General features: G+C 42.2%; 1 protein-coding gene across 5 annotated transcripts in view; it reads left to right on the top strand.

The window, feature by feature from the left end:
• Window positions 1–195: 195 nt before the first annotated feature.
• The window catches only part of LOC132828382 (membrane cofactor protein-like), a 58,681-nt gene continuing 42,148 nt past the window's right edge, over window positions 196–16,728 (top strand). For all 5 annotated transcript variants that reach the window (XM_060845436.1, XM_060845438.1, XM_060845437.1 and 2 more), the window contains exons 1-4: window positions 196–440; window positions 10,803–10,994; window positions 11,522–11,618; window positions 12,616–12,689. In XM_060845436.1, coding sequence (XP_060701419.1) covers window positions 386–440; window positions 10,803–10,994; window positions 11,522–11,618; window positions 12,616–12,689 — 418 coding nt within the window. In that variant the 5' untranslated portion in view covers window positions 196–385. The remainder of the gene's footprint in view (window positions 441–10,802; window positions 10,995–11,521; window positions 11,619–12,615; window positions 12,690–16,728) is intronic.

Genomic DNA, 16,728 nt, shown 5'->3' on the forward strand with positions numbered 1-16,728 from the left:
CCATGCTGAAGCTCTTTGATTAGATCATTATTTTCCAAACGTGCTTCTATTCCTGCTATTGAGTATGGTGCACAGGAATAAGCCTGTCTGAAAAATGGCTCCAATCAAATTGTCACAGTGAAGGGAGGGTGTCATTGTGATTGCGTCTTCCGGAAGTTACTCGAGGATGTGATGCAGGTTCCGGTTGGGTGCAACCGGAAACTGGCTGGGGTTTATTTAGGAAAGCGTGAGTTGAGTACTTGTAAACTGGGAGTTCTCTCGAGAAGGCAAAGAAACTGGGTTAGAATTTAACGTCAAGTTTTTTTTAAAGAAAGAGTTTTATTTTAAAGATTTCAGAATCTCCACGAATATTTAAACAAAACGTAGACGGAGAGAAGGTTGTGAAATGTTGGGGAGACTGGTCCTCGCTCTGGTGGCCGTCTGGGTGGCCCGGGTAACGGGTAAGCAGCCTCTTTCCACCCACACCCCCGGCTCCTCCCCGCTGCTTCAGGCCTGTGTTTCCGAGACGCTGGGTATTTCAAAAAAAAAAGAGCAAAGCACCGAGTCTTCAGAATGGAAGGTCAAAGGGTCGTCTTTAACGAGCATTTTAAATTAGAAAAAGTCTGGTCGTGACACTTGTCGCAAATAGAACCAGACCAGCGGAAAGCAAGGCGACCAACATCGAGCAGTTCACTTCGGAAATGTAGAAAGGGTGGGGTGGCGGAAGACTGTGTCAACAGCAACTGAGCGCATTTCTTTGGAAAGCGTTACCGCACACAGACGGCAAATAATGAGTACGTTGAAACTTGAGAGCTGTAGCTCTGGAGTGTTAGGAGTTACAGGTCCGTCGAGTCCCAAAGGGGATTCGAAAACTGGGTGTGTCTTAAAATCAGCGTTGCTTTAACAAGTCAAATTAGTGAGTATATGGGACTTGGTGCAAATTTAGATTGGTTTGCAAACCTGAGATTTAAGGACTGTGGAAGGCTTGCCAGGAGTACAGACATAATGGAATCAGAGAGGTAAAAACAATGACTGCAGGTGCTGGAAACCAGATTCTGGATGAGTGGTGCTGAAAGAGCACAGCAGTTCAAGTGCCTTTGGATGCTACCTGAACTACTGTGCTCTTCCACACCACTAATCCAGAATAATGGAATCAGAGTTTAATGTAAGATTAGATTACTTAGTGTGGAAACAGGCCCTTCAGCCCAACAAGTCCACACAGACCTGCCAAAGTGCAACCCATCCATACCCCTACATTTACCCCTTACCTAACACTATGGGCAATTTAGCATAGCCAATTCACCTGCCCTGCACGTCTTTGGACTGTGGGAGAAAACCGGAGGAAACCTACGCAGACAGAACGTGCAAACTCCACACAGTGAGTCACCTGAGGTGGGAATTGAACCTGGGTCTCTGGCGCTGTGAGGCAGCAGTGCTAACCACTGTGCTGTCCATGAAAGAAAGGTATGATGGTTTTGACAGAGTTAGATGAAGCAGGGATAGATTATGGCAATGTTGCCTTGTTGTCAAGATGCTACTTTAAAATCAACTTCTGACCCAAGGTTTACCCAACATGACTTCATGTCTCTGTTTTTGATGTCAATTTTGTTTGTTCATATGAAGTACATTTTGAAAGGCTAAAGGCATTGTGTAAATAGAAATGAACAGCAATTTCTATCAGAAAGATGTTGTGAAACTTGGAAGGGTTCAGAAAAGATTTACAAGGTATTTGCCAGGGCTGGAGGGTTTGAGCTATAGGGAGAGGTTGAATAGGCTAGGGCTATTTTCCCTGGAGCATTGGAGGCTGAAGGGTGACCTGAGAGGTTTATAAAATCATGAGGGGCATAGATAGGATAAATAGACAGAAAGTCTTTTCCATGAGGTCTGGGGGTCCAGAAATAGAGGGCATAGGTTTAGGGTGAGAGGGGAAATATAGAGACCTTGGGGCACCTTTTTCACGTAGAGGGGGGTTCGTGTATGGAATGAGCTGCCAGAGGAAGTGGTAGAGGCTGGTACAACTGCAGTATTTAAGAGGCACCTCGACAGGCATATGAATAGGAAGGGTTTGGAGGGATATGGGCCGGGTGCTGGCAGGTGGGACTGAATTGGGTTGGGATATCTGGACCAGTGGTGCTGGAAAAGCACAGCAGCTCAGGCAGCATCTGAGGAACAGTAAAATCGACGTTTTGGGCAAAGGCCCTTCATCAGGAATACAGGCAAGCACCACTGGTCCAGAATCTGGTTTCCAGCATTAGGCAAGAACTTTTGAAAACTGATTGGAGGCAGATGTTCACAGGTAAAGGGACGGCTAGAAAATGAGAAGCCTTTAGAAATGAGAACCAGAATCCAGAGAAAGTATATTCCTGTCAGGGTGAAAGGGAAGGCTGATAGGTATAGGGAATACTGGATGACCAAAGAAATTGAAGGTTTGGTTAAGAAAAAGAAGGAAGCATATGTCAGGTATAGACAGGATAGATCAAGCGAATCCTTAGAGTATAAAGGAGGTAGGAGGGAAATCAGAAGGGCAAAACAGGGACATGAGATAGCTTTAGCAAATAGAATTAAGGAGAATCCAAAGGGTTTCTATAAATATATTAAGGACAAAAGGGTAACTTGGGAGAGAATAGGACCCCTCAAAGATATGCAAGGTGGCCTTTGTGTGGAGCCACAGAAAATGAGGGAGATACTAAACGAATATTTTTCATCAGTATTTACTGTGGAAAAGGATATTGAAGATCGACTGTAGGGTGACAGTCTAAATAGATGGTGACATCTTGCAAAATCTCCAGATTAGAGGAGGAAGTGCTGGATGTCTTGAAACGGTTAAAGGTGGATAAATCCCCAGGACCTGATCAGGTGTAGCTGAGAATTCTGTGTGAAGCTAGAGAAGTGATTGCTGGGCCTCTTGCTGAGATATTTGTATCATTGATAGTCACCGGTGAGGTGCCAGAAGACTGGAGGTTGGCAAATGTGGTGCCACTGTTTAAGAAGGGCGGTAAAGACAAGCCAGGAAACAATAGACCGGTGAGCCTGACCAACTTGTTGGAGGGAATCCTGAGGGACAGGATGTACATGTATTTGGAAAAGTAAGGACTAATTAGGGATAGTCAACATGGCTTTGTGTGTGGGAAATCATGTCTCTCAAACTTGATTTGAGTTTTTTTTTTGAAGTAGTAACAAAGAAGATTGATGAGGGCAGAGTAGTAGATGTGATCTATATGGACTTCAGTAAGGCATTCGACAAGGTTCCCCATGGGAGACTGATTCGCAAGGTTAGATCTCATGGAATACAGGGAGAACTGGCCATTTGGATACAGAACTGGCTCAAAGGTAGAAGACAGAGGGGGTGGTGGTGGAGGGTTGTTTTTCAGACTGGAGGCCTGCGACCAGTGGAGTGCCAAAAGGATCAAAGCTGGGTCCACTACTTTGTCATTTATATAAATGATTCTTATTCGAACATAAGAGGTACAGTTAGTAAGTTTGACACCAAAATTGGAGGTGTAGTGGACAGCAAAGAGGGTTACCTCAGATTACAACAGGATCTGGACCAGATGGGCCAATGGGCTGAGAAGTAGCAGATGGAGTTGAAATCTGCTAAATGTGAGGTGCTGCATTTTGGGAAAGCAAATCTTACAATTAAGTGTATAAGTCCTGCTAAGGTCCTAGGGAGTGTTGCTGAACCGAGACCTTGACGTGCAGGTTCGTAGCTCCTTGAAAGTGGAGTTGCAGGTAGATGTGATAGCGAAGAAGGCTTTTGGTATGCTTTCCTTTATTGGTTTGAGTTTGAGTTGGGAGGTCGTGTTGCGGCTGTGCAGGACCTTGGTCAGGCCACTGTTAGAATGTTGTGTGCAATTCTGGTCTCCTTCCTTTTGGAAAGACGTTGTGAAACTTGAAAGGGTTCAGAAAAGATTTACAAGGATGTTGCCAGGGTTGGAGGATCTGAGCTACAGGGAGAGGCTGAACAGGCTGGGGCTGTTTTCCCTGGAGTGTTGGAGGCTGAAGGGTGACCTTGTAGAGGTTTACAAAATTTGAGGGGCATGGATAGGATAAATAGACAGTCTTTTCTTTGGGATCTGGGAGTCCAGAGCTAGAGGGCATAGGTTTAGAGTGAGAGGGGGGAAGATGAGGTCTAATGGACAACCTTTTCATGCGGAGGGTGGTACATGTATGGAATGAGCTGCCAGAGGAAGTGGTTCAGGCTGGTACAATTATAACATTTTTTAAGAGGCATTTGGATGGGTATATGAATAGGAAGGGTTTGGAGGGATATGGGCTGGGTGCTGGCAGGTGGGACTAGATTGGGTTGGGATATCTGGTCGGCATGGACGGGTTGGACCGAAGGGTCTGTTTCCATGCTGTACGTCTGACTCTATTTTCCATCTATTAATCTGTTAGATACTACCTGAAAATTTTGGTAGTTTGATTATTTTACACTGTCTATCCAAGTATTGCATTTTCTACCAAATAGCAAATTTGATCTGCATCTTTAAAAGTTTGTTTGAGTTGTACAGATGGTAGTGAGAGACTCATGAGTGAGGGAAAGATATTTGGTACTGTGTATGTGCAGCTCTTGATCAGTTAACTTTGATTCTTTTTGATGGAAATCATAGAATTGCTTGTGTATTATCATGCACAGAGTAACAGATGAAATTGAAATAGAATTGCTGTCCATGTTAAAGGATGTTCCAGTTTTGACATGCTGGTTTTGAAGATATGCAGTGTAGCCATCAGTACAACTAACCATCCCTTAATGTTTAACTTAACGTGTGCTTGGGCAATGCATTAGTTTGTTTAATACATTTCTATTTTCTACCTCTAGACCAGAAAGCCTGAGTTCAAGTCCCATTTGTTCCAGTATATAATAACTCTGAACAGTTTTTTTTTTAAGTCTAAATATGGGGGCATAGCATGATTAAGAAGTTTGCAGCTGATGCACACACAAATTCTCATGGTTGACAGCCAAACTGCAAATTGTGCAAAAAGAAAAATGGGCAGTGGTTAGCACTGCTGCCTCACAGCATCAGGGTCCCAGGTTCGATGTGTGTGTGTGTGTCTGTCCCACAATGGCATTAGTCAGAGGGAAATGGGTCTGGGTGGGTTACTCTTCGGAGGGTCGGTGTGGACTTGTTGGGCTGAAGGGCCTGTTTCCACACTGTAGGGAATCTAATCTAATCTGAAAATTTCAGAAAATGAAATTAATCTGAAATTAGATAATGTATTTGGGGAAAGTCGTGCAAACAAGGGAACTCTTCAAATACTAAGACACCTTGAGGTGTGCAGGATAGAAAGGCCTTGGAGTGCAGATTAGCAGACCCATGGATTCTGCAGGCCAGATAGATAAGGTGCTTTAAGAATGAGAGAGAGAGACATTTTAGGTCATAGCTGGAATACTGTGTGCAGTTCTCGTTGCCAATTGAATCATGGAACAGAACATTCAGTCCAACCAGTCCATGCTGACCATAATCCTAAACCAAACTAGATCCACCTGTCAGTTCTCCCTACCCATCTCCCCACAGAGGTGGGTAAGAATCAAGACTGAGAGCAGGTTGAGACAACTTTATTTCCTTTTTTCTGCAGGTTAAACTGTTACCTGCTGAAGTTGAGGCATTAATGACTGCAGCTCACTAACGAACAGGTGAATGAGCCATTGTGTAACAGGGCCTCCTTCTGTTCTCTCCAACCCCCCCCCCCCCCCGTCCCAAATTTGGCGCTAGGCTACAAAACTCCAGAGCTTTCTATCAGCACAGGCGCATGATGGGGAGGTAGTGTTGGTCTCCAATGATATCACTGTCCACCAACCAGAATGCCCACTAGCTTGATGGGCAGGCTTTGAGCCAATAAGTGCTGTGAGCAAGGAATCCACCTACCCAAGCGGCAGGAATTGGAACTCCATGTACTGTCAGAGAATGTAGCAAATTGAGCTAAGTTTGTGTTCCTGACTTGGACCTGGTAGGAAGATGGGCAGTAGAAGATTAGGATTAGGTAAGTATTTAGGATTCTTCTTTACCAGGATTAGTTATACAGTCAAATCAACTTCTGCTAATAATACGGTATTTTGAACTGCAGCGTGAATTTCAGCCCCTCAAACAATTTGTGTAAGTTGACTCTCTCATTTCATCTTAAAAACTGTTTTCAAAATTCTACCTATACACGAGTATATATGGTAATTGCTCCAGAACTAACCTTGCCCACCCAAGCTCTTCCAGCAAAAACCTGCTCAGTAGTTCTAGTTAGGATTCTGTCAGAGTCATTTGGCTCCAGACCCCATTATAACCTTGGATCAAATATGGATGTCATAACCATCCCATGCAGATTTGCAGTGTAGTTGATGAACTTCCAGCATGTTTGATCTGCTCTTCCATTGTTTTTGTTTCAATTTTAAAAATATCTGAGAAAAACCTTCAGTTTAAACAAGCCCAAAGGTGGTTTATTCCGTAACTATTGGCGAACATTGAGTATAAACGTGAAACTAGTAAATAATACAGATACAAGGATTCCAAGTAAATATGGATAAAAATACTTACAAAGACAATAAGATTGGTTTGCCTTTACAGGCCTTTTATTTGCTTTAATTTGTTCTGTGGTGAAGTAGTTCAAAGCAAAGTGAGAATTCAGCTGCCATGGTTTCTGTAACTTTCTGCAGTTTGCTTATATAGGTGGGCTCAACAAATTCTGGGACTCCATGAAGTTTCTTTTTTTTTTATTTCAATTCTCATTCATTCCTTTTTAAAATAAAAGATCTAACTGTCTCCCCTTGACATTCCAAGGGATTGCCATCATGGAATCCTCTTCCAAACATTTGGGGGGATTGTCGGCACATATCCTTGGCTGGAAGAGCAATCAATTCTGTAATGACTCATTCTTACAACTCCAGTCTGTCCACTATCTACAAATTAGAAGGCTGAAAATGCATCATGTTGTCCTTGCGTGGATTGGTGCAGCTCCAACAAACCAGCAAGTGGAATAGCATGTCTGGTAAAGCATCTACTTGATCATCACTCAGTCCACCATCTTAAAATTTCAAACCCTCAATTAGAGCACCAATGTGCACCATCTACAAGATTCACCATGAGGTTTATCATCTTGTAGTGCAAGGAGGAATGTTTCATGGGTATGTTACAGGTTGCCAGTTCCCCTCCAAATACATACAGCCCTCAGTTCAAACTATATTTCTGCCACTTAACTAAATTGGGTCCAAGTCCTGGAAACTCCTAACTGCCTTGCAGATATGCCTTCACCAGATGCAGTTCAACCTTTTTTAAAAAGCAAGCCGTTGCCATCATCTCAAGGACAATTTAGATGGATAAGAAACACTGACCTTGCCAGCAGTATGCTCTTTCCACAAATGAACGAACAAATGGACCACCTTGTACCTGTAAAAAAATGAGGTCTGCAGATGCTGGAGATCACAGCTGCAAATGTTTTGCTGGTCAAAGCACAGCAGGCCAGGCAGCATCTCAGGAATAGAGAATTCGACGTTTCGAGCATAAGCCCTTCATCAGGAATAAGAGAGAGAGAGCCAAGCAGGCTAAGATAAAGGGTAGGGAGGAGGGACTAGGGGGAGGGGCGATGGAGGTGGGATAGGTGGAAGGAGGTCAAGGTGAGGGTGATAGGCCGGAGTGGGGTGGGGGCGGAGAGGTCAGGAAGAGGATTGCAGGTTAGGAGGGCGGTGCTGAGTTGAGGGAACCGACTGAGACAAGGTGGGGGGAGGGGAAATGAGGAACTGAAGAGTTTCTGTGCAGAGATGATGACCTGGGGGGTGCAGTGAGAGAGGGACTTACCTCCCCCTAGTCCCTCCTCCCTACCCTTTATCTTAGCCTGCTTGGCTCTCTCTCTCTTATTCCTGATGAAGGGCTTATGCTCGAAACGTCGAATTCTCTATTCCTGAGATGCTGCCTGGCCTGCTGTGCTTTGACCAGCAACACATTTGCACCTTGTACCTGATTGTGGCTACAGGAATGGCTCATTACCACCACCTTGAGGATAGTAAGTGCTGGTCCACTTCCTCTATATGAATGAAACAAAAGGATGTAATGCATTTCTTCTAGGAAGCTGTAGGCAAGTGTTTTTTTTTTGAATAAGAACATTGCAAATCAAGGAAATGAGCTAAATTTTATTCACTTTGACATTAGGCATGTCTTTGGAGCAGAGAAAGCCTTTCTTGGGACCAATTCTGGGATAGGTATATATTGGACAGGAATGATTGAGTTCCAGCAGGATTGGTTTAAACTAAATCTGGAAATTGAAAAACAAAGGTGGGCCAAGGAGTAAGTATTGGATTGCTCTGAACAGAAGTGGTATGAAATTTGCAGATTAAGGAGGACCATGAGGAATGAAGACTTGTTTAGAAGGCATGCATATGAATGCAGAGAAAGTGAGGACTATGGATGCTGGAGATCAGAGTCAAGTGTAGTGCTGGAAAATCACAGCAGATAAAGCAGTATCTGAGGAGCAGGAGAATTGACGTTTTGGGCATACGCTGATCAGGCACCATTCCTAATAAAGGGCTTATGCTGAAACATTGATTCTCCTGCTCCTTGGGTGCTGCCTGACCTTCTGTGCTCTGGCAGCACTACACTGTCTTGAAGATGATGCATGTGAGTGCCCATGGTATAATAACCAATGTTAGTGAACTTAATGAGAGATCTCGGAATATGATGTGATAATATTGGGAATTTGGCTTTAAAGCAGTGAGAAACAAGTGAGTGCTGAGAAAAGCTAGGGAAAAAGGGAGGTGAGGTGGTAACTTCAATTAAGGAAGACAATGTCCTTGCCCATTCTCTTTCAAACACTATATTTAATTAAAGCTGAGTTCAAAACAAACGATAGCCCTAAATAGTGAAAGTGAAGGATCAAATCTGCAAAGAAATCTCATTTTCATACTGAAAGTGGTTTTAGTAGGAGCCATATTGCTACTGTTCATATGTAGCATCTGAATTCCTGGGGCAGGTGGCTAAGACTGACATCAGACTTCAAGGAAGTGAGACTGAGCTTGGGTTGTTAAAAAAACTGAGGCTATTTGAAACAGAGGGGAAAAACCAGAATCCCTAAAAGATAAGATTTTAGTCTGAGACCATTATGCCAGGCTGAGGACAATGCATGTAAAGGACATCTGAAAAGTCAGTCCCTGGATTTAGCAGCAGGGATAGTGAAATAAAGCCACTGCAACAGCTTTACATTTTTAGACAGTTTAATATTCACAGCTGCATGCGTTGTACAAGGGTGGTCAGCATTGTTTTCGTGTGTATTTAGCCATTTGTTTAATGACTCGTTTTACACTGATGTGGTTTATAATCATTGAAACACAAGATGCATGTAATTTTGAAACTGTACTTATTGGACAGGTCCTGGGGAGTGTTGCTGGAAAAAAAAACTTTTAAGTGCAGGTTTAAAGTTCCTTGAAAGTATTGTTGCAGGTAGATAGGCTAGTGAAGATGTTTGATATGCTTTCCTTTATTGGTCAGAGTATAGAGTATAGGAGTTGGGAGGTCATGTTGCAGCTGTACAGGACATTGATTAGGCCACTTTTGGAATGTTGTGTGCAATTCTGTCCTTCTACTGGAATCTTTTAATTAAAAAGTTATGTTCTTTTTTCCTTGAGATTCTTGCATACTTGATGCAACTGTAACATGCCGACCTTTGTGAGCAACCAAAGTTTATTAGGCAAATATGGTACAAGCTTTCTGGAGAAACCCTTTTTAACACACTTCACAGAGCTTGCAGAGCTGTGTCAAAGACCTTTTTCTGAACAATGGACCGTTCCTCCTTTATGCAAAATCTGTACATCAGTCACTAATGCCCACAAAACAACCCCCAGCTGCTCCCTCTGTCACATGCCAGTCAGACACAATGCAGTGACCTAATCATCCCTTAATGGTCAAATCTGTTGTGAATCCTTTTTTATCTACAGGGTATAGTCAGAATTCCAACTGCAGTGTTCTTATTGATTTCTGAATAGGGTTGATGTAATTGTTTTACTTTGAATAACTTGAAATTGGCCATGCAAATGGTTCTGAATGGCAAGGGATGGGTATGTAAATTCCTTAGTCCACTTCTCAGACAGACATCTCACCCTAGCCTTGGACTATCCAATTTCCTGCAGGTTAGCAAAGTAAATTAACCCTTTAATATCTCAAAAGGACATTGTGTGTTCCTGAGTAGTTGGCTCGAGGTACCTAGTGAGGTCACTATCAGCACTATTCATGTTCCAAGCTTAGGAAGTTCAGTGGTGTATCATCACTCCATGTGCATTCCACAATATGGTAGGCAAAGTCACTGAGACAGGAATCTGCGATGAAATCCTGCTTAAATTGAACCATGCCTAAAGCTGAGACTTGAAGGCCTTGGCTTGCAATCATTGTCACATGTAGGAAGGGAAGTGCTGTGAAATCAACACTCTTTCTTTGTTTATGCTACCTTGGGTTTATCACTAATTCCATTGAATAGTGTTAAAATTTATTTTAACTTTGCTTTGTTAATTTTTTTTAAAAGCTTGTTCATTGGATTCATTGGTTACATTAATTGGTCACTATTTGGATCATATTGCATTCATATCTGGGTATAGACCAATAAAATATTTAGAGGACAAAATACAAAATGTATGAATAAGGAAGGGCCAAGCTGAAGCAGAAACTGACTTGAAATGGATTAGGAAATCAAAAAATTGTAAGATCTAAAATTGATAAAATTTGCCCTAGATGAATGTGGGGATAGAAGAAACAAAAAAGTCTGTTTTGTGGGAGATGTTTCAGATTTAAACTGTTTTAATTGATGGCTCATGATTTAAAGAGACTAACTGGTGACTATTGAATTTCTTTTTTAAGGTGACTGTGGTAGGCCTCCAAGAATCGAAAATGGTGATCTATCTGAGGAATACCGTGGTCGGGACTCTTTTCCTATTGGAGCCAGGGTCACCTACGATTGTTACGTGGGTTATGTATTTGCCAGTGGATTTACGAGATCCTCCTCTTGTCAAGCTGATTCAACCTGGGCTCCATTACGAGGCAGATGTGAACGTACGTAATCAGAATTTTTCTTTTTTTTTTCTCTCTCTCCATTTATCCCCATGTTTCCCTGCCCAGTCGTCATCGTTCCAGGAAGAAGCATTTGACAAGGGATTCCAAGAATGCAGACTTCTTCTCAGCTGTTATCCAGTGCTGTCCAAATCTGTTGGAATAATTGCTTAAATTCTGCTTATTCTTATATGTAGAGTAAGAAATTACCTGTCTAAAAGAATTGCATTTGTGACTATGGTTAAACTAGAGGTGGATCCTTCAATTTGTAATAGTTGCTAAAATACCCATGTGGCAGTAATCTTTTTCTAAACGTTGACTCAAGCACAGCCCTGTATTTTGGAGTTCTCAACCTTGGTTTTTTGACGTTATGGTTAAGCAAATATAAATTTGATGGTTGGGGCAGCACCATAGTCTGGAAAACTGTACAACTTATTTGAAATTTGCAAAGGAAAGGGCTCTTGGAAATTTGTAAAACCTCTACATTTTTCCTGTTTTTGTTTTTGTTTTTTTTTTTGCCCCTTTTTTAGCTATGAACTGTGGTAATCCAGGAGAGATTCTGAATGGGTATTATAACGCAGATGCTACGACTCTGGGGAATAAAGCTATTTTTCATTGTGACGAAGGGTAAGTATTCAGCACCAAAATGCTTCACAGAAGCTTATTTGTGTTCTGGCTAGTTCCTGCTGTGAACTTGCTGATTGAACGTTGTCATCTTAAGGGATTCAGACTGTGAAGAGAAAACATTTAATTTCTAGTTGATCAAAATTAATGATCAGTTGGGGGGTTGTGGCATGGTGGGTACAAGAGACTGCCTGCTGATGGGCTTTCCAATGCACGATGGAAATTCATTGATGTAACTAGTTTAAAATAACTGATTTTTTGCTAATAAGTTGTTTTCTGACTTCCCAAATCCTGTCCACCAAGTGCAAAGCACAGGTTGGGTGCATGATGCCATATTCTCTACTGGTTTAGATGAGTGAGTTCGAGCAACGCATATTTGACAGCATCCAAGACACAACAAGCCACTTGTTTGACACCACCCCAGCAACCACTTTCAACATTCACTCCTTGCATTACTGGATCACAGTGGCAGTAGTGTGTATCCTCTACAAAATCTGTTGCAACAGATTACCATACCACCTTTTAACAGCACTTTCCAAAACCTCTACCCTGTCAAACCAGGAAGATCGGATAGCAGGTACATCTCCTGGAAGCTCCACACGGTGTCTCAATGTTGATGTGGAAGTATATTACTGTTTCTTTACTGTTGGCTGAAAACCTGATAGGTCCAACCATTCACCACATGCACTGCATGAGTTCAAAAGACAATTCACCCCCATTACCTCGAGGAAAATCAAGAATGGGCAAGAATTGCTGGCTTAGCCAGGTACATGTCTCTGAAAAGTGACAATCTATACTGTGCTGCTTTTCTCCTTGTACAACAATAATGAACTCTTCTGATGTTTAATCATTCATCTTGTGATGTACAATAAAAGGGTATAAAGCCAAAGTAGTGTAATTATTTTGATAATTTATACTTGATCCTCATTCCTGAACACTTTGTTATACCACTTGCATTCATATGGGGCATGGTGAGTGACTTCAGTTTTCACTGTTTCAGTTATCGGATTGTTGGTACAAATTACCGCATGTGTACAGCAAACGGGTGGAGTGGCCAGGTCCCAACATGTGAAGGTAAGTGACAGTTCTGTGTTTTAAGTTTAGTTTGTTTTGATATCAAATTACTATTAAAGTGGGCGACAGGGTGGGAGTTAGAGATGTAGTTGGCAAGGAGTAGCAATGCTGCAAACTAGTTAAGACAAAGCTGACATCAGGGCTTCGGGGAACATGCATTCTTACAATACAGCCTTTAATATACTATGTTTTTTTGGCTGGAAAGGATTTTGACTGCACACTGCAATCTTTTTTTCAGTATGATAAAGAGGTAACCCAAGTCCAATTAAATAATAGCACCTATCTTAATGACTCGAGCAAAGGGAAAGGCTAAGCACAGGGAGGCTTAACACTTCATATTGAAAGCTAACCACGTTTTGATTGATCAAATCATCTGAACTCCTAATGGGGAAGAATCATCCAGGAAAGCTGTAGATAATCTGAAGAATTAATGCACAACTTTGAGACTCCTTGCTTGTTTCCCCACCACCTTATGTTCGTTCGTTGCGAATCTGATTTAGTGACTGAGCAGTCTTATTTTTATTATAGCTTACCATAAATGTCAATCAAACTAGGTTTCATACGGGAATCTGTCTCACCCAGTAATACTATCAGCACGTGTGATAATGAATCTATCATACCATTCCAGTGCCAGGTCATTTTTTCTTAAAGATCCAAAAGTCCCTTTATAAACAACTGAAGATTTTATTTCTCCCAGTTACCAAATTATCCTTTTTTTCATCTGTTAACCACTGCCAGTAAATCACCTGTGTTCCCAATTGAATAATGCTTATGCAAAGCACATTAAGAGCAATGCGAACCATTTGAAGGGAAAAGCTGGGGAAGAACTTTATTCAAAATGGCGTTGGAAGGGGAGATAAAGCTCTGTACCTGCTGTGATGTGTCTCTGAAGAAATCAAGAATATTGGTGGACACTGCATGCTTCCTCTCCTAGGATATCTGGCCCAGAGTTGGCCTACTTTTGACTTCAGATATCTGGATCGTTAGGATGTTTCCACAGCAGGAACGGCCTGTACAAGAATGACAGGTTGCACCTAAACTTGAAGGGCATCTAAATCCTTGCTAGTGCCACTTGAGGTTTCAAATTTGTGTTGGGAACCAGAACCGGTAGCATGTGCAGTGATTGAAGAGAAGTTGGAGTTAAGGCAACTATATTCTTAATAGGAAGGACAAGCAGGGCCAGTTTAATGAATACGGAGACTACAGTTTGAGTAGTATTTCTTTGATGCAAGGAGCATAACAGGTAAGGCAGATGAGCTAAGCACCTGGATTGCTACATGGAATTATGATGCTGTAACCATGAGGGAAGGCAAGACCAGCAGCTCAACATTCTATGGGTTTAGATAATCCCAGTGTGATAGGGATGTGAGAGAGAGGGAGGGGTGGGGGTGAAGCGTGGAATGGATTGCATTACTGATCAAGGAGAATGTCACAGATGTACTAAGAGATAATATCTCGGAGGGCTAATCCAGCAAGGGCATATCTGTAGAATTCAGGAGTATGAAAAATGTAATCATTGATAGTGTGTTACTAAGGCCTCCCAATTGCCAGTGGGAAATAGAGGACCAGAAATCTTAGCAAATTATACAAAGATGTTTTTTAAAAAAAAAAAGTGGTTTGCAGGAGGTGGTTTTAACTTCCCCAACATTGACTAGAATTCCCCTAGATCCAGCAACTTAGATGGTGCATCCTGTAAGGATGAAAGAGAAGGATGGTAAGATTCAGGAATCCTGGATGATGAGATTGAAAGTTATCGAAGGAGAAAGGAAGCACATGCAAGGCTCAAGAATCAAATCAGAAAAAGTCCTTGAATATACAGGAAGTGGAGGAAAACTTGATGAAAACTTGAAGAAATTAGGAGGGCTAAAAGGGGTTGTGAAATGTTCTCGGCACCTTTAGGCCACATTTGGAATATTGTGCAGTTCTGATCACGACAAGAAGGATGTGCAAGGTGTGACAAGCGTGCAAAAGATCTTTACCAAGATATTGTCTGAATTAGTGTATTAGCTATAAAATGAGGCTAGATAAGTTTGCATTATGTTTGGTAGAGCGTTAGAGGCTAAGGGGTTACCTGATGGTGTATAAAACTTGAAGCATGGATATGTTAAAAGTACAGATTTGAGACTGTCCAGGGAATCCCTTGTGGAATCAGACCTGTAAAGCCTCTCTCTTGGTTCATCCTGGAGATCGTACTTTTTTTGGAAGTCTGGAATAAAAGCCTCTTACAGATACTTCAGTTTAATTTTCATCATCCCCTTTATTCACTAATAGCATCACTGTTACAACATAACACTGATACTTACAAGCTAAACTAACTAGGTTCTAATAACCTAGTGTCTCAGCAGGCTACTCCGATGTACTGATACAAAGTGGCTTCCTTTATACAAAAGTTTACAAAAACATTGCATGTTCTTTACTGGACAAATAAGTGAAAGTCAATAATTTTGTAAGGAAAAAAAGTTAATTGGCAGGTCTGTGCACGCTTGACTGATCACTCCTACAGGCCTTGAGCTATCCATCAGGTGGGAAAAAGAAATCCTGCCAAGTTAGGCATCTGTGGAGAGATAAAGAAGTACCAATCTAAATTAAGTGGGAGATGTCATAACCTTGCACAGCGCGCAGGTCTGATATCATTGTTTTACAAAATGGCTACTTAGCAAGGAGGGCAAGCTTTCACCATTTAGAATGGCTTCCCAACAAATAATCATAGAGATGTACAGCATGGAAACAGACCCTTCGGTCCAACCCGTCCATGCCGACCAGATATCCTAACCCAATCTAGTCCCATCTACCAGCACCTGGCCCATATCCCTCCAAACCCTTCCTATTCATATACCCATCCAAATGTCTTTTAAATGTTGCAGTTGTACCAGCCTCCACCATATCCTCTGGCAGCTCATTCCATATACTTACCATGTGAAAAAGTTGCCCAGGTCTCTTTTATATCTTTCCCCCCTCACCCTAAACCTATGCCCTCGAGTTCTGGACTCCTCAACCCCAGGGAAAAGACTTTGCCTATTTATCCTATCCACGCCCTTCATAATTTTGTAAACCTCTAATGTCCCCCCCCCCTCAGCTTCTGATGCTCCAGGGAAAACAGCTCCAGCCTGTTCAGCCTCTCCCTGTAGCTCAGATCCTCCAACCTTGGCAACATCCTTGTAGATCTTTTCTGAACCCTTTCAAGTTTCACAACATCTTTCCAATAGGAAGGAGACCAGAATTGCACACAATATTCCAACAGTGGCCTGACCAATGTCCTGCATAGCTGCAACACGACCTCCCAACTCCTGTACTCAATACTCTGACCAATAAAGGAAAGCATACCAAACGCTGCCTTCACTATCCTATCTACCTGTGACTCCACTTTCAAGGAACTATGAACTTGCACTCCAAGGTCTCTTTGTTCAGCAACACTCCCTAGGACCTTACCATTAAGTGCATAAGTCCTGCTAAGATTTGCTTTCCCAAAATGTTGCACCTCGCATTTATCTGAATTAAACTCCATCTGCCACTTCTCAGCCCATTGGCCCATCTAGTCCAGATCCTGTTGTAATCTGAGGTAACCCTCTTGGCTGTCCACTAAACCTCCAATATTGGTGTCATCTGCAAACTTACTAACTGTACCTCTTATGCTCGCATCCAAATCATTTATGTAAATGACAAAAAGTAGAGAGCCTAGCACCGATCCTTGTGGCACTCCACTGGTCACAGGCTTCCAGTCTGAAAAACAACCGTCCACCGCCACCCTCTGTCTTCTACCTTTTTGAGCTAGTTCTCTATCCAAATGGCTAGTTCTCCCTGTATTCCATGAGATCTAACCTTGCTAATCAGTCTCCTATGGGGAACCTTGTCGAAGGCCTTACTGAAGTCCGTATAGATTACATCTACTGCTCTGCCCTCCTCAATCTTTGTTACTTCATCAAAAACTCAATCAAGTTTGAGAGACATGATTTCCCATACACAAAGCCATGTTTATATCCAGAATGATCAGTCCTTGCCTTTCCAAATACATGTACATCCTGCACCTCAGGATTCCCTC

Source organism: Hemiscyllium ocellatum, chromosome 26, assembly GCF_020745735.1.
Source record: "Hemiscyllium ocellatum isolate sHemOce1 chromosome 26, sHemOce1.pat.X.cur, whole genome shotgun sequence".
NCBI classification, from domain to species: Eukaryota; Metazoa; Chordata; class Chondrichthyes; order Orectolobiformes; family Hemiscylliidae; genus Hemiscyllium; species Hemiscyllium ocellatum.